The 22,329-nt window shown below is 35.8% G+C and overlaps 1 protein-coding gene across 1 annotated transcript in view; it reads left to right on the top strand.

Moving 5' to 3' along the window:
- Nucleotides 1-22,329, top strand: part of TLL1 (tolloid like 1) — a 257,300-nt gene that overhangs the window by 110,916 nt on the left and 124,055 nt on the right. The window contains exon 2 of the mRNA XM_082391226.1: nucleotides 19,518-19,628. Within this exon, the coding sequence (XP_082247352.1) occupies nucleotides 19,518-19,628 (111 nt within the window). The remainder of the gene's footprint in view (nucleotides 1-19,517; nucleotides 19,629-22,329) is intronic.

Genomic DNA, 22,329 nt, shown 5'->3' with positions numbered 1-22,329 from the left:
GAAATTCATGAGTTTTTTTTCTCCCCAAGGTCACACCCTGTGGGTTGGTAGTTTTAGACTCTCCTTGGTTACTCTGGGTGGATTATCTAGTGGATTCACCTACACCAACATCCCTGAGGGCTCTAAGCCACCACTTATGGTGCCCTTCTCAGGCCATGGCTGCTGTATTTACAATAAAAATTGGTCAAGAAAGTATCATGTGTTTCCCAAGGGAATTAACTGCTGCCAAACATATTTCTCTATTGCCAAGTGTATAACAGCAGCCCCAATTCCTCTGATAATCAGGGTCAATTCCCCTTTCAGGATGGTGATTCCTTATCTTGCCTGCTGGTACCTTGGCAGAAGAAGGCCAGGCAGCAGTCATAGTTTAAAATTCAATGGGATTCTTGCCTTGTCTTCAGGTGGAAAAGCTCTTTCTTTGTGAACAAAGACCTTTAAATGTGCAGAGTACAGAGCTGTGGGTGACTAGAAGCACAAATTTCCCAGTGGGTTACTGAGAGCGGTGTTAATAAGACCACTTCTATTTCTCCCTCTAGGCTTTTTATTGTGATGCCAGTCCACACTGAGCCTTTAAGAATTTGTTAATTTTAGATGTTTCCTTCTCATCCAGTTTCAAGGGGTATCTCTTTCCTCATGCTCTGTTTCCAACAGTCCTCAAAATATCTGTGTATAGTTATCCGAGGAAATAGCTTAGGCCTCTGTGGAACAACTGAAGAATCATTATTATATATTCTTTTCATGGTGTTACAGGGTTCTTCTTCTTGGAACCCTGATTCCTTCTTCAGTATATGGGTTCCAGGTCTGAACACTGGTTCATATCCTGAAGCTCACTGAGGTATTTTTTGGAAGGTAAGAGTTAACCACTCTCAATCTTTTCATCCTACAGCTTCCATATTTTTTATTGTACACATTGCATAATACCCTTGGTCGACTGCCTGTTTATTTTGCCACTTGGATGCCACATTCTATGAACTATCTCATAACTCTCTGAGGGTCAGGGTTTCTGCATGTGACTCCAACCTTGCCATGAATTATGATAACTGCCTCTACCTGGCTTGTGGTAATTGCTTATGTTAATTGAGCTTCATCTTATGACTTCTATTTTGGGGGGATTCTATCATACCCATTATTGTCAGCAAGCCCAGTTCTGTTAACACCATCTTCTGCCATCAGTCTTGGCTTTCAGAGGATTATCACTTCTTACTGATGTTGGCTCTTTCACCATTGTGTTCCTTATGTCTTTGGTAAGTGGTATATCTTCAGGGTCCTGCTGTGTAGTATAGTTATCTGGTGGGTTTTCTGGCTGAACATAATATGTCCATTCACTCATACTTACTTCTCTGAGCCTTTTAATCCCTCTGGCATTTACAATTTTGGCATTTCTCTCTTACTTAAGGTAGGTCAGTGCTAAGAGCATGTTTATATTATCTTCTGGTGTCCTTTCAAGGGTATTAAAACCTGTATCCCAGGATAGCATTTCCAAATGAATAAACTCTCTCTTGCATAACTTCATGTGCCACCCTTAGATTTGAGTCCTTTTGTACTCTCGGCTCCTCCAGGTACAAGTCAGCTAGGTTCTGTAGATACTTTTGGATACAGTCTCTTGCCTTCCATTTTAGGCCGAACTCATCCTGGTCAACTTATTTTGTGATTTAATCCCAGTTATTATTAGTTTAGAGGTCAGAAAGGGAGGTGAGGGCAGATCTTGAGGGGAGCATTTTATCTTTCAGGGTAGGGTCACTGCATCATCTTTAAATAAGGGGAGAACACTAGTACTTCATAGGATGGAGTAGGCCACTTCTTCAGACTCAGAGTTTTCAGAGAGATCTGGAAGCTCACGATTTTCAGGTGCATCAACTCATATTTCTTCATTTGTGTCAGGGTACTACTTTTTACCGAGAAGAACATAACTTTGCTATAGTTGACCTGCTGAGATCAGGAGGATAGCCCTTCCTTAGAGCTCTATAACTCTTGGGACTTGGTCCTGGACCTCATCTTTAATTGTTCTCTGCCATCAAGCTGTAGGAGACAAGAGCATATTTATATGCTACTGAGGAGGCTTTCTGGTTTTCACCCATAGCTTTTAATTACTAATTAATTGTTCTCAGTCTTTTGTTAACATTTAACAAACATCAACGGCGTTTAGCATTAGCCGCCTAATTTGCTGTCCTTAGAATTACTATTTCCCCTGTATTGCACAAAACCTGATACATTACACTAGTATTCCCTTATATGGTCTACCATCACTACAGGAGAAAAATTTAACAATTATACTGTTATCTTACGCCAGAGGCTATTTGTGTTCTACTTACAACCAGTGATGAAGTTCTCATTGCCAGCCAAAAATCTCCATTGCCAAGATCTCATTTTAGTGTGTGCTTATGTGTACCAATATTGGCACCAAGTGTCACAGGTTGGGTTGCTCGGGAAGCAGACTTGATGATGGACATTAACATGTAGGGCTTTATCAGGGATAATTCCTGTGGGGAGCACCACTTGTGAAAGGAAGGGAAGGGAGCAAGATGGGCAAAGGAAGATATTGGCTTATAATGTAGTCTCAGTGGAGGTCCCAGACAAATCTAGAGCTCTGATGCTAGGATGACTCATCAGAGATGTCCCAAGTTGTGTTGAGGTGGGGCTACACCCTTATGTACTCTCCTCTACCAGTTATTGGATGCTGGCTACCTACACAAGATGGGTTTGGCTATGGATGGCGTAAGTCTTCAGCCAAAGGGACTGATAGCTGAAGTTTTTCGGTCAACAACCTTTCCAGGATCTGGGAATAAATTCTTCAAACAAGAGGTGGGATCTCAGGAGCTTATCAAAGCATCCTCTAAAAAATACCATAGACATAGCAGCATTATTTACAATAGCCAAGATATGGAAACAACCTAAGTGTCCATCACCAGATGAATGGATAAAGAAGATATAGTATATATCTTATATATATGTGTGCACATATATACATTGTCTGTCTGTATGTGTGTGTATATATATATATATATACATATATATATATATATACACACACACACACACACAAACACACTGAAATACTATTCTGTCATAAAAAAGAATAAAATTCTGCCATTTGTAACAATATGGATGGACCTGGAGAATATTATGCTTAGTGAAATATCAGACAGAGAAAGATAAATACTGTATATTGTCAGTTATGTGTGGAATCTAAAAACAAAACAAATGAACAAATATAACAAAGCAGAAAGAGACTCACAGATACAGAGAACAAAGTAGTGGAGAGGGATGGGAGAAGGGGCTAAAGAGATGAAGGAATTAGGAAGTACAAACTACCAGTTACAAAATAAGTAAGTCATTGGGATGTAATACACAGCACAGAATATAGTTAATATTTTATAATAACTTTGTATTGTGGGTAATCTATAAAAATATCAAATTACTGTTGTATACTTGAAACTGATATAATATTATAAGTAAACTATAATTCAATAAATAAAAAAAAAACATGGAAAAGACTCTAGTAATTGTACCCATCTCCCAATCTCCTCCATATTTATAGAGGCAGTGGAGCGAGGAAACAACTAGGCTACTATTTAGAAAAAACATATGCCCTTAAATGTAATACCATGCTCAGACATGGGTACAGATCATTCCTACCAACTGTTTAAGGAATAAATAATCCCACTCTTACACAAGTTGTCTGAGTAACTAGAAAAGAAATAATGTCTTCCAGCTTATTTTAGGAGGTTACTATAACTTTGATTCTAAAGCTAGACAGGTGAAAATAAGAGAAAAATATTATGGGCCAATCTCTTTTATAAATCAAAATGCTAAAATTCAAGATAGGAACATAAGAGGCTTCTTTGACCTAATAAAGTATCTGCCATAACCCTTTAGCTAAAAGCATAGTTAGCAGTAAAATATTACAAGGCTTCTCTTTAGAGATCCTCAAGATGTTGGAGAAGTAGGAGGATGTGGAGTTCATCTCTCCCCACAAATGCATCAGGAATACATCTAAAGGGGCTTCCCTGCTGGTCCAGTGGTTAAGACTTTGCCTTCCAATGCAGAGCGTGTGTGTTCGATCCCTGGTCAGGGAGCTAAGATCCCACATGCCTCAGGGCCAAAATAAAACAAAAAATGTAAAACAGAAGCAGTATTGTAACAAATTCAATAAAGACTTAAAAAAAAATACATCTACAAATGGAGCAATTCTTTTTTTTTTTTTTTTTAATTATTGGCACCTTTAATTATTATTTATTTATTTATTTATTTATTTATTTATTTGGCTGTGTTGGGTCTTCGCCTCTGCGCGAGGGCTTTCTCTAGCTGCGGCAAGCGGGGGCCACTCTTCATCGCGGTGCGCGGGCCTCTCACTATCGTGGCCCCTCTTGTTGCGGAGCACAGGCTCCAGACGCGCAGGCTCAGTAGTTGTGGCTCACGGGCCCAGCTGCTCCGCGGCATGTGGGATCCTCCCAGACCAGGGCTCGAACCCGTGTCCCCTGCACTAGCAGGCAGACTCTCAACCACTGCGCCACCAGGGAAGCCCCAAATGGAGCAATTCTTACAGAGCACTTGCTGAACATTAGCAGAGGACCGCAGACATCTAAAACGACAAGAAAGATCCCCATCTAACCAGGCAGGCTGAAAGAAAGAAGGGAAAAGGGAGAGGAGAGGAAGCAGGATGGACATGTGCCCCTTGCAGGGAGCTGAAGGTGAGGAGAGGTTCCCACATCTGGGGAAGCCCCCTCACTGGTGGAGAGATCAGCTGGGACAGAAGGGGAATTTCTGGGGCTTGGAGGAGAGCCCAGCAACGGTCTGTGACAGGCGGCACAGAGTGAGACCTACACAGATGGTCCATGCCACACCCCTGTGTTCCCCAGCCTGAGATAGGTGTCCACCAGTGTGCAAGGGGGCTGGGTGCTGGAATGTGGGGTTTGGAGAGCAGACCCAGGGAGGGGACTGCTGTTGGCTGTGAGGAGACAGCCTGAGAGGACAGAAGTGAGGAGCTCCACTATCAGGAATGCTCATGGAGGAAGCCCGGACCACCATGGGGACACGCAAAATGTGGAGCCACCATTGCAGCATCTCTTCTCACCCTCTGGTTCCTGCCTCCATGGGCAATAAGGAGGGCTCCCACTGGAGCAGGCTCACGCGCCCCCGTCATCACCTCCTCCACTATCTCCCTCCTGCCTGGGCGACACGCTCTCCTCTATCACCACCTCAGATCCCCCCTCCCTGAGAGGCTCACGCATTCCAATCACTACATAGTAGTGTGTATATGTCAATCCCAATCTCCCAATTTATCCCTCCCTCACTTTACCCCTGGTAACCATAAGTTTGTTTTCTACATCTGTGACTCCATTTCTGTTTTTTAGATAAGTTCATTTGTACCCTTTTTTAAGATTCCACATATAAGCAATATCGTATGATATTTGTCTTTCTCTGTCTGACTTACTTCACTCAATATGATAATCTCTAGGTCCATCCTTGTTGCTGCAAATGGCATTATTTTGTTCTTTTTAGTAGTTGAGTAATATTCCATTATATATATGTACCAGTTCTTCTTTATCCATTCCTCTGTTGATGGACATTTAGGTTGCTTCCATGTCCTGGCTATTGTAAATACTGCTGCAATGAACATTGGGATGCATGTATCTTTTTGAATTATAGTTTTCTCTGGATATATGCCCAGGAGTGAGATTGTTGGATCATATCGTAGCTCTATTTTTAGTTTTTAAGTAAGCTCTGTACTGTTTTCCATAGTAGCTGTATCAATTTATATTCCCACCAACAATGTAGAAGGGTTCGCTTTTCTCCATACCCTCTCCAGCATTTATTGTGTGTAGATTTTTGATGATGGCCATTCTGAGTGTTGTGAGGTGATACTTCATTGTAGCTTTGATTTGCATTTCTCTAATAATTTGTGATGTTGAGCATCTTTTCATGTGCTTTTTGGCCATCTGTATGTCATTTTGGAGAAATATCTATTTAGACCTTCCTCACATTTTTTGATTTTTTTTTTTTTTTTTTTGATATTGAGCTGCATGAGCTATTTGTATATTTTGGAGATTAATCCCTTGTTTGTTGCTTCATTTTCAAATATTTTCTTCCATTCTAAGAGTTGTCCTTTCATTTTGTTTATGGTTTCCTTAAAAGCAAAAGCCTTTAAGTTGAATTTCATCCTATTTGTCTATTTTTGTTTTTATTTTCTTTACTCTAGGAGGTGGGTCAAAAAAGATCTTGCTGTGATTTATGTCAGAGAGTGTTCTGCCTATGTTTTCCTCTAAGAGTTTGATAGTATCCAGTCTTACATTTAGGTCTTTATTCCATTTTGAGTTTATTTTTGTGTATGGTGTTAGGGAGTGTTCTAATTTCATTCTTTTACATGTCCAGTTTTCCCAGCACCACTTGTTGAAGAGACTGTCTTTTCTCCATTGTATATTCTTGCCTCCTTTGTCATAGATTAGGTGACCATAGGTACATAGGTTTATCTCTGGGCTTTCTATCCTGTTCCATTGATCTATATTTCTGTTTTTGTGCCAGTACCATACTGTTTTGATGACTGTAGCTTAGTAGTATAGTCTGAAGTCAGGGAGCCTGATTCCCCCAGCTCCATTTTTCTTTCTCAAGATTGCTTTGGGCATTCAGTGTCTTTTGTGTTTCCATACAAGTTGTGCAATTTTTTGTTCTAATTCTGTGAAAAATGCCATTGGTAATTTGATAGGGATTGCATTGGATCTGTAGATTGCTTTGGGTAGTATAGTCATTTTCACAATATTGATTCTTCCAATTCAAGAACACGGTATATCTTGCCATCTGTTTGTGTCATCTTTGATTTCTTTCATCAGTATCTTGTAGTTTTCTGAGTACAGGTATTTTGTCTCCTTAGGTAGGTTTATTCCTAGGTATTTCATTATTTTTGATGTGATGTTAAATTGAATTGTTTCCCTAATTTCTCTTTATGATCTTTTGTTGTTAGTGTATAGGAATGCAAGAGATTTCTGTGTGTTAATATTGTATCTTGCAACTTTACTAAATTCATTTATGAGCTCTAGTAGATTTTTGGTAGCATCTTTACAATTTTCTCTGTATAGTATCATGTCATCTGCAAACAGTGACAGTTTTACTTCTTCTTTTCCAATTTGGATTCCTTTTGTTTCTTTTTCTTCTCTGATTGCCATGGCAAGGGCTTCCAAAACTATGTTGAATTATAGTGGTGAGAGTGGACATCCTTGTCTTGTTCCTGATCTCTGAGGAAATGCTTTCAGTTTTTCACCATTGAGAATGAGGTTTGCTGTGGGTTTGTCATATATGTCGTTTATTATGTTGAGGTAGGTTCCCTCTATGCCCACTTTCTGGAGAGTTTTTATCATAAATGGGTGCTGAATTTTGTCAAAAGCTTTTTCTGCATCTATTGAGATGATCATATGGTTTTTATTCTTCAGTTTTTCATGTGGTGTATCACATTGATTGATTTGCATATATTTAGGAATCCTTGCATCCCTGCGATAAATCCCACTTGATCACGCTATATGATCCTTTTAATGTGTTGTTGGATTTTGTTTGCTAGTTTTTTGTTGGTGGTATTTGCATCTATGTTCATCAGTAATATTGGCCTATAGTTTACTTTTTTTGTGATACTTTCTCTAATTTTGGTATCAAGGTGATGGTGGCTTCGTAGAATGAGCTTGTAATTGTTCCTTCCTCTGCAATTTTTGGAAGAGTTTCAGAAGTATACATTATATCTCTTCTCTAAATATTTGATAGAATTCACCTGTGACACCATCTGGTCCTGGACTTTTGTTTGTTGGAAGATTTTTAATCACAGTTTAAATTTCAGTACTTGTGATTAGTCTGCTCATATTTTTTATTTCTTCTTGGTTCAGTCTAGGAAGGTTGTACCTTTCTAAGAATTTGTTCATTTCTTCTAGGTTGTCCATTTTTGGACATAAAGTTGCTTGTAGTAGTCTCTTATGATGCTTTGTATTTCTTTGGGGTCCACTGTAACTTCTCCTTTTTCATTTTTTAATTTTATTGATTTGAGTCCTCCCCTTTTTTTCTTGATGAGTCTGGCTAAACGTTTATCAATTTTCTTTATCTTCTCAGAGAAAAAGCTTTTAGTTTCATTGATATTTGCTGCTGTTTTCTTCATCTCTATTTCATTTATTTCTGGTCTGATCCTCATGATTTCTTTCCTTCTACCTACTTTAGGTTTTGTTTGTTCTTCTTACTTTAGTTGCTTTAAGTATAAACTAAGGTTGTTTATTTGAGATTTGTCTTGTTTCCTGAGGTAAGATTGTATTGCTATAAACTTCCCTCTTAGAACTGCTTTTGCTGCATTCCATAGTTTTGGATCATCATGTTTTAATGTAATTTGTCTCTAGGTATTTTTTGATTTCCCATTTATTTCAGTAATCCATTGATTATTTAGTAACATATTGTTTAGCCTCCATGTGTTTGGGGTTTTTAGTTATTTCCTGTGTTTGATTTCTAATCTCATAGTGTTGTGGTCAGAAAAGATGCTTGATAAGATTTCAATTTTCTTACATTTACCAAGGCTTGGTTTGTGGCCCAAGATGTGATCTACCCTGGAGAATGTTCCATGTGCCCTTGAGAAGAAAGTGTATTCTGCTGTTTTCAGATGGAATGTCCTATAAATATCAATTATGTCTATCTGGTCTAATGTGTCATTTAAGGCTTGTGTTTCCTTACTAATTTTCTGTCTGGATGCTGTGTCCATTGGTGTAAGTGGGGTGTTAAAATCCCCCGATATTATTGTGGTACTGTTGATTTCCCCTTTTATGCCTATTAGCAGTTGCCTTATGTATTGAGGTGCTCCTATGTTAGGTGCATAAATATTTATAATTTTTATCTCTTCTTCTTGGATTGATCTCTTGATCATTATGTAGTGTCTTTCCTTGTCTCTTTTAACAGCCTTTATTTTAAAGTCTATTTTGTCTGATATGAGTATTGCTACTCCAGCTTTCTTTTGATTTCCATTTGCATGGAATATCTTTTTCCATCCCCTCACTTTCAGTCTGTATGTGTCCCTAGGTCTGAAGTGGGTCTCTTGTAGGCAGCACATATACGGGTCTTGTTTTTGTATCTTTTCAGCCAGTCTATGTCTTTTGGTTGGAGCATTTAATCCATTTACGTGCCCACAAAGCCCACAGCTGCTAAAGCCTGACCCATCGCATCTGCAGGAGCACTTGTTCCCTTTCAGATGTTTCACAGGCAAGGAAGCCGTCAGTGGAGGTGTAACTCTGTGATTCACACAGCTGCGAGGAGAGATTTCTGTGCTTCTTCCCTAGTCACATGGCCCCTGGGGCTCAGCTGTGGTTTTAGCCTCACCTCTGTGTGTGTCCTGCCCAATGGAGTCTGCTTTAGAGGTTGCTAGACCACATGGGAGCCCATCAGGCAAGAAGGAGCCGAGGCAGTGATCATGGAGAGCAGGCCACCCAGGTGGGAGGGGGTGGAGGAGGCAATGGCAGGGGCACATGAACCAGCTCCTGTGGGGGCCCTCCACAGTGTTCCTGTCCCCTCAGGCTTTCTTTTCACAGCCAACAGCAGTCCCCTCCCTGGGTCTGCTCTCCAAACCGCACATCCCAGCACCCAGCCCCCGTGCACACCAGCAGACACCCATCTCAGGCTGGGACACACAGGGCTGTGGCATGGACCATCTGTGTAGGTCCCACTCTATCCTGCCTGCCACAGACCAGTTGCTGGGTTCTCCTCCAAGCCCCCAAAACTCCCCTTCTGTGCCAGCTGATCTCCCACTGGTGAGGGGGTTTCCCCAGATGAGGGAACCTCCTTACCTTCGGCTCCCCACCAGGAGTGTAGGTCCCATCCTGCTTCCTCTCCTCTTCCTTTTCCCTTCTTCTTTCTTTCCTCCTACCTGGTTACATGGGGATCTTTCTTGTTCTTTTAGGTGTTCAAAATTGTCTGCTAGTATTTAGCAGGTACTCTGTGAGAATTGTTCCATTTGTAGATGTATTCTTTTTTTTTTTTAATAAATTTTATTTATTTATTTTTGGCTGCGTTGTTTCTCCATTGCTGCAGGTGGGCTTTCCCTAGTTGCAGCGAGCGGGGACTACTCTTCATCACGGTGCACGGGGTTTTCATTGCGGTGGCTTCTCTTGTTGCAGAGCACGGGCTCTAGGTGCATGGGCTTCAGTAGTTGCAGCATGTGGCTCAGTAGTTGTGGCTCGTGGGCTCTAGAGCACAGGCTCAGTAGTTGTGGCACACAGGCTTAGTTGCTCCACGGCATGTGGGATCTTCCCGGACCAGGGCTCGAACTCGTGTCCCCTGCATTGACAGGTGGATTCTTAACCACTGCAGGGAAGTCCTGTAGATGTATTCTTGATCTATTTGTGGGGAGAGATGTACTCCATGTCCTCTTATTCCTCCGCCATCCTGGAAAGTCTCTATCAATTTTTTCTATTTTTTTAAATCTCTATTTTATTTATATCCTCTGTGATCTTTTATTTCCTTCCTTCTGCTCACTTTAAGGTTTGTTTGTTCTTCTTTTTCTAACTCTTTTAAGTTAGATTGTTTATTTGAGATTTTTCTTGTTTTTTGAAAAAGGCCTGTATCGCTATGAACTTCCCTGTACTAACTGCTTTTGCTGCATCCCATAGATTTTGTATGGTGTGTGTGTTCTTTGTCATTTGTCTCAAGGTATTTTTTAATTTCCTCTTTGATTTCATCTTTGATCCATTAGTTTTTTAGTAGCATGTTGTTTAATCTCCATGAAATCATATACATGCTTATTTTATGTTGTTGAAATAAAGTGTGAACATTACAAAAAGGAAAAATCTCACTGGTTAAAACAAATATATGGCAAATGTAGTATATCAACCCCTTATAAAGCTAAAAGGAAGGTTAAAAGACAAAAGTAGTAAAATCACCTATATCCACGATAAGTAGTTAAGGGATACACTTAAACAAAATGATTTAAAACATGATGTCAAAGAAATTAAATATGTGGGGATATTAAAAATACAGGTTTATTTATGACCTTTCTTTACATTTTTCAGACATTGGTTTGTTTTATAAGACTACAGTGACTTTATTCAAGTAATAGATAGATTTTTTCCAACTGTATTATTTTGCTCAATATTAAATATATAATTTTTGCTCATGATACACATTTGGTAGTTTATTTAGCTTCTAAGTTATTCTCTTTTTAAAAATAACTCATCACTATTGCTACAGAGAAACTGGAGGATTTTATGGCCAGTTTTCCAATTTATATCTATTAGCTAAGACTTATGACAGTTCTAAATATTTAAATTGAAATAATGGCATAATTATTTAATATTGAAATTTAAATAATGATTTTTCTGGTATTTATAAAGATTTTATTTATCTGATATGCATGCATTTCATTTTACATTTCAGCATCTATTTCCTTCTAATTTATTATCTATAACCAGACTTGAAACATTACTGGCAGATTATTTAGTAATATTAATATTGCAACTAGATAATAAGCAGAGTCTTTGGTGTTTTCTCTCCTTCCAGCACGCCAGCTATGATGAACTCCTTTTTTTTTTAGTAGTACTACTAAAATACTATTTTTTTGGTATATCATTTCCAATTGTCAGTGAAGTACATCATCTCCATATGCCAATGCAGTCCATCCTTGTTCCTCCCCATCCAAAAAGAAAAGCACCTCTTCTCTTCATTTGCCATATGAGACCATCAAGTGGTTCATATGGGGCACCAGCATTACCTCAAATTGAAATTTTTAGACAGACAGTGCTTCTGACTCAGAATCTTTTTTCTCTAAAAAATTACCTGAAGTTAGTGCCAATAAACTCCCAAATCAAATAAAGGGAGATAGTATAATATAATGGGCAATAAGAGATGGTAAGTTTTTAAAAAGTAAATTCTATCGACAGGTTAGTAATATGAATCTATATCGTAGAATTTTCTAAGGCTCAATTGGAATAATATTGATGAGGGTGCTTTATTAACATTAAGCACCATACATTTATTATCAATATAAGTTACTGACACTTTATGGAACTTTTACAAAGTTCAAAATAATATTGACCAAGGATATTTCACAGATATTTCTATTTTTTGCTTGTTTTGGTGTGAATAAAGTTCCATTTAATTATCCTTTCAATTGTTGAAGGTCTCTGAGACTATGAAGAGAAGGAATAGAAAACAGTATGTGGAGTCAAGTTTTTAGGATGTTAATGAGCTTTTAAATTTTGTAAAGGCTATTTCACTGAGCACATGTTGACTTGAGGGCTGTGCAATGGCATAAATTAAGCAAAGAAAAAAGACTCCAACCTTTGACTTGTGCCCTAGAGGAAATCTTTTACAAAGATGAATAATGGTCAGAAAGGTTGGAATATAACATTTTCTCTCTTAACCTATTATAACAATAGACTAATAAAAATGGAAAAAGTGAGAAAAAAGGTTCTTCTGTTTTTGTGAAGAGTTGACCAGCCAGTGGGTAAAACATAGCTAGAATATAGAAAATAGCATTTTCATGAATGACCTTACTTCCAGGAAGGCATCAAGATTTACTCCAAGAGCTAAGGTCAATATTTAGAAAATAAACCAATTTAATTTAAAAATGTAAATTAATTTAAAAAGAAGTATTAGGGTGACTCTTACACTGGCCACAGTTTGTAGACAAACTTCCTAAGGGAAGAAAAAACTCAAGCCTAAGGGAAGAAAAAAACAGCTCAATTGTTATAAGATGGAGGAGACATGGGAAATATAAATAAACCAAATCTTGGTAGTGGTTGATTATATATTCATTATTTGAGCAGTATAAGAATGGCAGTTTTTAAAAACTTATGAGCTACAATAAACCATTTTTTTTAAAGCTTGTGACAGAAAATATTAGGCCATACACAAAATAAGTTTCAATATTTATCTTTACATTTCTTGATCAAAGTACTTTTCTGTCAGTGTTTTTTCTTTTGAGTCAAAGAGTTCAAAATGAGTATTTGTGATGTGGTTGACATTTTTAAAATGTCCTGAGGAACCCTATCCATGGGCATTGTGGGTTATAAATGCAGATTGACACGGTATTTTGATGGATCACTTTTTGTGGGAAAAATTTGGTTTTCTTACCTAAAAAGAAAGATACAATTATTTGAAAATTTAGTATTTAATCACATCCATATTGTTAAAGTGCATTAAAACAGGGAAAAAAAGATTTAAAAAAGATAAATTGCTGCTTCTGTTCTGTGTTCAGAATCTATTGATCAATCTAGATTTATCTTGAAACTCATTAATATCCTGAAAAATTATTATCAAATGTCTCCATATTCTGGAGGAATATTCCTTGCATGGTATATATGTACATGTATATGCATATGTTTATTTGTTTTGCATTTCAGATTGAACATATGATTTTGTGCTGAGACTGTATTTTGTTTCCTGATTCAAGAAATAATCAAAACTGTGTTTAACTCGAGCAGCAGTTTTGTGTTCTTTGAAGCAACCTCTAAATTTGGAGTATGTTTGGACAGCTTTTTTTTAAAATAATGGCCCAAACAGTTAGCTTTTTATACTGTACCACACCCCCTTCCTCCAGAAAACCTGCCCTTGGTACATAGAGGCGTCTTGTTTTAAGGCGGCAGATGAGAGTCATATTATCCAGAAGCACCTTTCAATCCAGTTTATCGGAGAAAGATGAGTAAACCATTTTATTTAACTCATCATTTATACTTCACCACATCACATTTTTTGTAGATTGGATGATTTTGTTCGGTTTATGTGATAGTTTATGGTAGAAGTTATAATGCAGATCTTGAAAAAACCCTATGAAATATTTTAAATAAAGCATTGCATATGATTTTTTTATGAACAACCACTAAAATAACTGGACTACAAATCCTTTCTTATTATTAGAAATTTAAGAAAGAAATGTACTACATGAAAAATTTCTTACCCTTTTATTTTTGAAGATCATTTCTGAGAATCTATATAAAAATATATCTTCATTTATTTTAGTATTGTATCAAGAACTTTTAAAATGTTAGATAATTGTTTCCCAAACTTGGAACTTAAAGTAACTTTCATGTTTGTCATTTTGGGGAAAAAATTTATTCTGTGCATATGAAATGCCACCAGAAAACTATTTCCTCTTTTAAATAAGGTAACGTTGTCTCCAAAATATATATATTGGAACTTTTGCTAAATCTTACTTTTCCTTGGGAATTTGCTTAGTGGTTGTCAATCAATCATGTAAAAATTGTTGACTTTTAAGCCTTCGCTGTTGCCCTTGTCTGAGGAGATTTTCCCTAGGCCTTTATTTTAGCCTACAGTAGCCAAAGTAGCTTTGTCAGGCCTTCACATGACATCATCTTCCTCCCTAAATCCAACATCAATAACAGCATAAAGTTTAAACTGAAAAAGTGTGATAAGCAAATCCTCTTGGCTATTGTTGAATCTTTAAGTTATCTCTCAAATCCTATATGTCTCAATATAACTGATCTGTTAGTTCAGTCATGTATTTCCTGAGCACATCATTGTGATGTTTAGGAAAAAATGATACACTTCCCATAACTACACTTAATAATATATGCTATTGGAATAAAAAGAAAGACAGCTACCTTTTAATTGTTTTTTATTTTAAAGTATACAACAATAATTCCCTGTAGCTTGAAAGGATTTGAAATATTCTTTGGAATGGTTGAACACCTAGTATTTGGGGTCATAAGGCAAATTTGTGAATTATGTCGCATGCCTAGCCTCATTTTTCTTATATACAACTATACCCCAATTCATTTACTCATTCACATTTTTTGTGCCTCATAACATATACTGAGGACTACTTTATGTCAGGCACTCTGGCAGTGAGTGTTTAAAGATGAGCAACACATCCTTCCTGTGGTCAGTATTTTTAAACTTAGGTTAAGGAATCAGACAATCGAAAGCATGTTATGAAATCTTGTGTGTTGGAAAGACAGGCAGGACATGGAGGCGGGTGAGACCCCTAAGGGTTAGTTGGGGAGAGGAGCTTCCTGGGGGGGCTTTCTGTAAGAAATGCCTGAGGAGCTCTGTCATCTTGTCTACTACAGTGTACTCCCAAGTAGTCATCAACTATCAAGAAAATATATTCGTTTTCTTGAGAATATTTAGTTTGTAAGTATTTTCTCCTGAGTGCATTGAAAGGCTCTGCTTTTTGCAAAAGTAGAGGTTCTTTACTTTGTGTGAACCCTTTTGGTAATCTACTATGGACCTCTTCTCTGGAAAACATGTAGTGACTGTGTTTACAAACTCATACATATTTTTTGCATACAGCTTTTAGGAAATCACAGGCTTGAAGTGTCCTTAAAACTGGTCCCTGGACCCCAGCTTCAAAATTGCAGGACTATAGATCACTGGGGAATCGGGATGTGGGTGGAAGAGACATCATTTAAAGTTAGAGTATAGGGAATCACAACCTTGGATGGCTTATTTTCACCATGTATTCTTTTATAAAATGTGCAGTAAAAGCACCCTGTCTTTTTTTTTTGTTTTTTGGTCTCTGATTAAAAAATTTTTTTGTAGTACAATGAATGCAAATAGCCTTTGGGGAAAAACAAAATCTGTGGTTTTCCATGTAGTTTCAAAATTGTTATTTTTGACATTTTATTTTGGACTATTGGTTAGCTACATCCCCATTTTTTGACTGGAATCTGAGCAGAATTCCAAACAGATAGTAAATATTCTAATTGCACTGAACATTTCCTTAGTATCGTAATTTATAACCAGTTTCCTATATTGCTTCTGTATCTGATATCAGTAAACTCAAATCACTGTATTAAATGGGGCTAATGACTGATAATTTATAGTTTTTTAAATTAATTAATTAATTTGTTTATTTTTGGCTGTGTTGGGTCTTCGTTGCTGCGCTCGGGCTTTCTCTAGTTGCGGCAGGCTGGTGGTGCGCGGGCTTCTCATTGTCGTGGTTTCTCTTGTTGTGGAGCACGGGCTCTAGGCACGTGGGCTTCAGTAGTTGTGGCATGTGGGCTCAGTAGTTGTAGCTCACGGGCTCTAGAGCTCAGGCTTAGTAGCTGTGGCGCATGGGCTTAGTTGCTCCACAGCATGTGGGATCTTCCTGGGCCAGGGCTTGAACCCGTGTCCCCTGCATTGGCAGGTGGATTTTTAACACTGTACCACCAGGGAAGCCTGATAATTTATAGTTTTAAAAGTATTTCTCTTTAATTTTTGTTTTTTGATGTAAAATAAATAGAAAATACCATATAGAAAGAAAAACAAAAAGCTCCAATGTGGACTTGAGAATTACAAATATCTTGGAACCTATATAAAAAATATATGTTGGATTACAATGCAAATTCTAAATACATATTAATATAAATTGTCATCTTCCAGCTGCTATGCCAATGCATAAGTAAATATTTAACATGTAGAAATAAGTCACTTAGACTAAAGTAGAAGGTGAATTAAGGAAACCTTCAAATGTGTGCAAAAAAAAAAAAAGAAATTGTGCTTTTTTTTTTTTTTTTTTTTTTATTTATTTATTTTTTTATTTATGGCTGTGTTGGGTCTTCGTTTCTGTGCGAGGGCTTTCTCCAGTCGTGGCAAGCGGGGGCCACTCCTCATCGCGGTGCGCGGGCCTCTCACTATCGTGGCCTCTCTTGTTGCGGGGCACAGGCTCCAGATGCGCAGGCTCAGTAATTGTGGCCCACGGGCCCAGCCGCTCCACGGCATGTGGGATCCTCCCGAACCAGGGGTCGAACCCGTGTACCCTGCATTGGCAGGCAGATTCTCAACCACTGCGCCACCAGGGAAGCCCGAAATTGTGCATTTTAAACTATGTGATAAGTTGAAAATTCTAAGATGTCTATTTTTTGTTGCTGTAGACAATATCAAGATTTAAAGGTATATATGGCCTACAGTACATCAAGTCTACACATATACGAATTGGCTTAGTCACTCACTATTGCTCCTGAAGCAATTCATGGCGGATTCAGAACTGCAAAACTACTGAGGCTATTAGTTAGAAAAAAAATAACAATAAATAAAAAATAGGCTATGTACTCCAGAGCAGTTTTGTCTCCTTCGAGAATCATCTGGTCTTATGCCATTCTTATTCCAGAAATAATTTTTTTTCTTCTGTGAAGTGTTATATCAACCTGGACTGCTGATCTTAGTTTGATATAATCCATCAAGACATGAATCCTATTGCATGTGAAAAGTCACTACAAGAAAATAAAAATCTAAAACACATTTGAGTTTTATTTTACTACTACCTTTATTATATAAATGTAGTACAGATGAAATACACTTTATTTGGTTGAATGCTTAAGCTTTCAAGTCAACCAGCTGATTCAGAGAGAAGTAAAATTTATTGTTGGAGAAAAAAATGATTCTAATAAAGATAATGACAATGATAATTATTTGTAGTAATGGGAGCTTGTTAAAAATGTAGATCTGAGACCTCTCCCCAGACCTACTAAATCAGAGCCTGCATTTTTACCAGATTTGCTGTGATTCCTGGAAAAATAAAAGAGAAGCACTTTTTTAGTGTCCCTAACTGTCCCCCAGCACTAGGGAAGGAAGAGGCAGACTGAGAGAGTCACTGCCAGTCAGTGCTCACAACTATGTGCATAGTAAATACACATGATAGAAGATTTAAATAACTAGCAAACTTGTATTTACCTTAGAATAGTGAAAAATCTTGAAAAAAAAAGAGTGCAAAATTTATTTATGAAAACGAACAAGGCTTTATATAATTGGAAGATATTTTATTTAGGTAGGCCATCTATTTGTTAGGATGTCTGGCTTTAGGGACGGTGGAGACTTAGCAGTTTCTGCTGCATGTGTATGAAACTGATTAGAATCTGGATTCAATTTCAGTCATCAAGACCAACTTCTTAGTCAGCACTATTAACTCGTCTACAGACTTCTTCATCCCTGATATCAAAAGATTGTAAGCATAACTTCTACAGACTGCCATTCCATTGACAGTAGGGCAGAAGAGAGGGGTTGATGAGCGAATTCTAATTCTAATGAAGATTTTTTCATATGTTGAACTGATAACGCATCTTGAACTAATTTCTGTTTTCTTCCTTTCTAGATTTACACATAAATAAACCTCTTCTTATCTCATGTCAGTTTTGTATAAGCGAACTAAACTAAGTATATAATTTTTTATGATAAACCTTTGATCAAAGCCTAAAGCATTGTATAGCTTTCAGGATTGAAGTTTATGACTTAAAACTCATTTTATTAATTAGTTTTTATAGCTAAAATTCATACATATTAAGGTTTGAATTTAGTAAAAGTGATTTGAAAAGGATGGATTTTGTCATTTTCTAAATTTTTTTCACTTTTTTAAATTGAAATATAGTTGATTTACAATGTTGTGTTAGTTTCAGGTGTACAGCATGGTGATACAGTTATATATATATATATATATACACTTTTTCAGATTCTTTTACCTTATAGGTGATTACAATATATTGAGTAGGATTCTCTCTAAATGTTTTAATGTAAATTCCTCCCCTCCTTTTTGGTTTTGCAGAAGAAAAATCTGAAGAAAAAATTTAAAAAGCAAATTTGTAAACCTGTATCAAGAAACAAATATCCCAGAATTTCCAAGGCATTTGTCAATGTTTTACTATTTCATGATTAATTTATTCTCTCTCTTAAATTTGCTACATTTCCTAAAGTTATTATATTTTGACATCTGATAGTACAAAGGGATACTTTTGGGCTCAAATAAACAAGGAGGCCATTTTTGTTATGCAAATGTATATTTCTGACCTTAAAAGAGAATTCACTTACTGGTTTAAATACATTCACAATGATTTATAGAGCTTTGCTTTATTAAGTAGCATAAACTGCTGGGTATAAAAGATAGAGTGTTTCCAGGATCAGGGTAATGATTTTGACGCTCCTAAAAATATGGGCAGTGTCTTATTTGTCATTAATGATGAAAGGTCAGCACCTGGTCATTGCCTAAATAAAAGTTGACTTTATTTATACATTTTATAGAGACTCAGAGGCAATGTCATCTTTAGAGAAAGTGCATTATAACTGTATAAAAATGTGATGAATGAGTTGTTATAACAGCACAATATTCTTTTGTCTCAATTGAACCTCACTTTATGAAGCTATCATAGCACACAGTTTAGTTGCTACTACCTCTTCTTCTACCTGTCAGTGAAGACCTGCTGATCTCAGACATCCACTGTAAATATAGACATTCTTATCAGATTTTCATTTATTTGCAAATTAGCCATGATTGCTGAATTTTCTTCCCTTAGAACCCCATCCCCACCCCATAAATCTGAGGCCATTTCATTCAAAGAAATAACTTTCTCCCTCTCCCCTCAAACATCAAAGTAAAAAAAGTGGGTCACGTCCTTTCACAGGTGGCTTACATTACACTGTAACAGGTCCAGTAGGTTCAGTTACACTTACTTTCTGAAATATCTCTACATCTTTAGGGACCACATTTCCACATTTTTTAGCAATATTTTTCTAATTAGCTTTGTTTGCATCGATTTTTGCTCTTAAATAATTTATATTTTAATTGAAATTTTCTTTTTTAGCTGTGTTTTGGGGTGACATTGCCTTAGACGATGAAGACTTAAATATCTTTCAAATTGATAGGACAATTGACCTTACACAGAACCCCTTTGGAAAATTTGGACATACCACAGGTACAGTTGATTATTTGATTCAGTTTGCATTCATTTAGAAGAAAATATACTCTTGAAATGCTAAAATACTCTTTGGATCATTTTTGATGTTCCAGTGATCACTTTGATTTTCTTGATATGAATGAGCCTATTTAGAAATTTAAGTTTTATTCATAGTTTTAATTTTATTAATTAATGTATTTAACAAAGATGTTGTAGTGTTTACCATGTACCATGTACCGGGCCTGGTTTAAGTACTTTGCAGGTGTTAACTCTTTGAATCCTCATAATGACCCCATGAAGGTAGCTGCTTATTGTGATTTACAAGTGAGGAGATGGAGATTTACAAGGTTATGTCGTTTTCTTATTGTCACATAGCCAGGAAATGACTGAGTCAGGACCAAAATTCAATTCTGAGGAAGGTTAAATTTCATAGTCTTGAACATTATATTCAGTTGCCTCCTATTTGGATATTGAGATGCAAAAAGTAAATTATTCTTAGAGTAATTATATACAAACTTATTTAGAAAAATTATCTATCTATTTTTATAATTTTTGTGAAAACCTGGAAGAAAATTTCAATTTCAACTGTTTGAACATATTTGAATTATGCCTATATGAGACTTGTAATATTTTAAAAGACATTTGGGTCCTCATTTTAAAATATCTGTACTAAAATTTAAAAATTATTTTATATTATCTTGATACAATTTTTATTCTGTATTTTATTTTGGAGAAAAATTGCAAGGTTAAAAATGTAAAATTTCTTTTTGTAGTTATAGCTAAAACATTTATTCAGTGTCATGCTTTTTGATTTCATTGAATCTCTCCTTCTGTCCAATGCTATTTTTACTTTCTTCTTGTATTCTATGGAAAATAAAACATATAGTTCCTTTGTGGTATCTAGCAGACAAATATATTTTAGTCTTAAGACTTTTTACTGTGAATTAACATCTCTCTTTGCCCAATTTACTTTTTCGCAGCTTTTTATTATGACATGTTTCAAAGATATCTAAAAGTTGATAGGATAATGCAAGCAACACCCATACACCTTGAAGATTCAGCAGTTGTTCAGTTTACCATATTTGCTCTCTGTATGTGTGTGTGCATGCATACATGTATAAGTATGTATAAAATATTTTGAAGTTAATTACCAACAACATAGCTTTTCAATATTAAATAGGTTAACATGCCCTTTTAAGAATAAAGACATTATTGTACATGATCAAAATATTATTACATATAAGAAAGTTATGTAAGGTAATAAAACAAATAATACAGTACTTAAAAATAATATGCTTTAGCCTTTTTATTTTCTGAAACATACATCAAATATATGAGAGAAACTGCTTTGCAGTGTAATCGCAGATAGTATATTCCTATAGGTATGTTTATTGACAGACTCCAACCATTATCTCACACTTAACACTGTCACAGAGATTAACAGATTTGGAACAAGAGAGCAATGGTATAACTCAGCAAAATCTTAAATTTATCACATTACATTCTCAATTTTTATTAAGATTTTCATTAGATTCAAGCTTTATTCAGGTCATTTATTTAACCCATTGTCCTCTCTTTGTACTGGAGACATTCATTTTCTGTGATTCAGAACATTTTAATACTATGTAATTTTGTCATTTCATTTATAGTTAAGCTCTGAAATAGTAACATTTGGAAATAAAATATCATTATTTAGATAAATAGCATAAAACAATTATACTATCAATTATAAAAATCATATTGTAAATATATATGTGAAAGGTACATGTTTCAAAGTAATTTATACTATTCAGTTGAATTTCAAGCATCATAAAGAATTCTATATTTTAGTTTTTTCTTACTCTAACTTTTCCCTTTCTTGTTAGTTTGTGCTGAATTGACTATATTTATTTTCTTATTTCAAAATGTATTGTCTTTCTCATAAATATTTATTAGGTTTGTATATTTTTATTTTAAAAATTTTAGAATATATGAGAAATAAACACATACTATGAATTTTCCTTTTTTCTATTTCAATGAACTATCTACACAGAATTTTATTTATATTGCTATAAAAATTATTCAAAATTATTAAAACATTATTGACTTTGAGAGTCTTGAAATGTTTTTCCTAGCCTATAATTATTCTTATGCTTATAATTACCTTAATATTAACGAAGATATTTCTTTTTTCCTCATAATTAGCCTCCTTCTATACATATTTATATGTGTTTCAGACCTACCTAATATGCAATATAATTGTTAGGTAATGGTCATTTCAAATACATTTTTACTATCCTTTAAAAATGTTTGTTGTAACTGCTTAGGAATGAATGCATTTAAGTATTACCTCATCTTTCTAAAATATTCAATGAAAAAATTTCAAAAATTTTTCTCAAGGGGCACAGCAAAAATGTGACCATGTAATTCACATAATTAAGCAGATTATTAGTGAACAAGCACTCTAACTTATTTGCCTTATAAGGACTTAATAGATATTTCCTATAAGAGGCTTATATATTAATAATTTTTATTATTGTTTTTGTTTGTTATTAGCTTCAATCTAGGTAATTAAGTTTCAGTATTAATTTCAAAGGGGAAAAAATATTGGAAGGAAATAGTTCAAACTATTTCCATGCAAGAACAGTTTGTGGTTTGCATGAATTTCTGGTCCTTTTTCATTGTCTTAGCCCACAGGCTCATGAACCACCTTGTTCTGATATCATTAGTGATCAAATTA

This window comes from Balaenoptera borealis (assembly GCF_965194805.1).
Source record: "Balaenoptera borealis genome assembly, chromosome: 4".
Taxonomy (NCBI): Eukaryota; Metazoa; Chordata; class Mammalia; order Artiodactyla; family Balaenopteridae; genus Balaenoptera; species Balaenoptera borealis.
The sequence above is the reverse complement of the archived record's forward strand: the minus strand, read 5'-3'. Positions and strand labels throughout refer to the sequence as shown.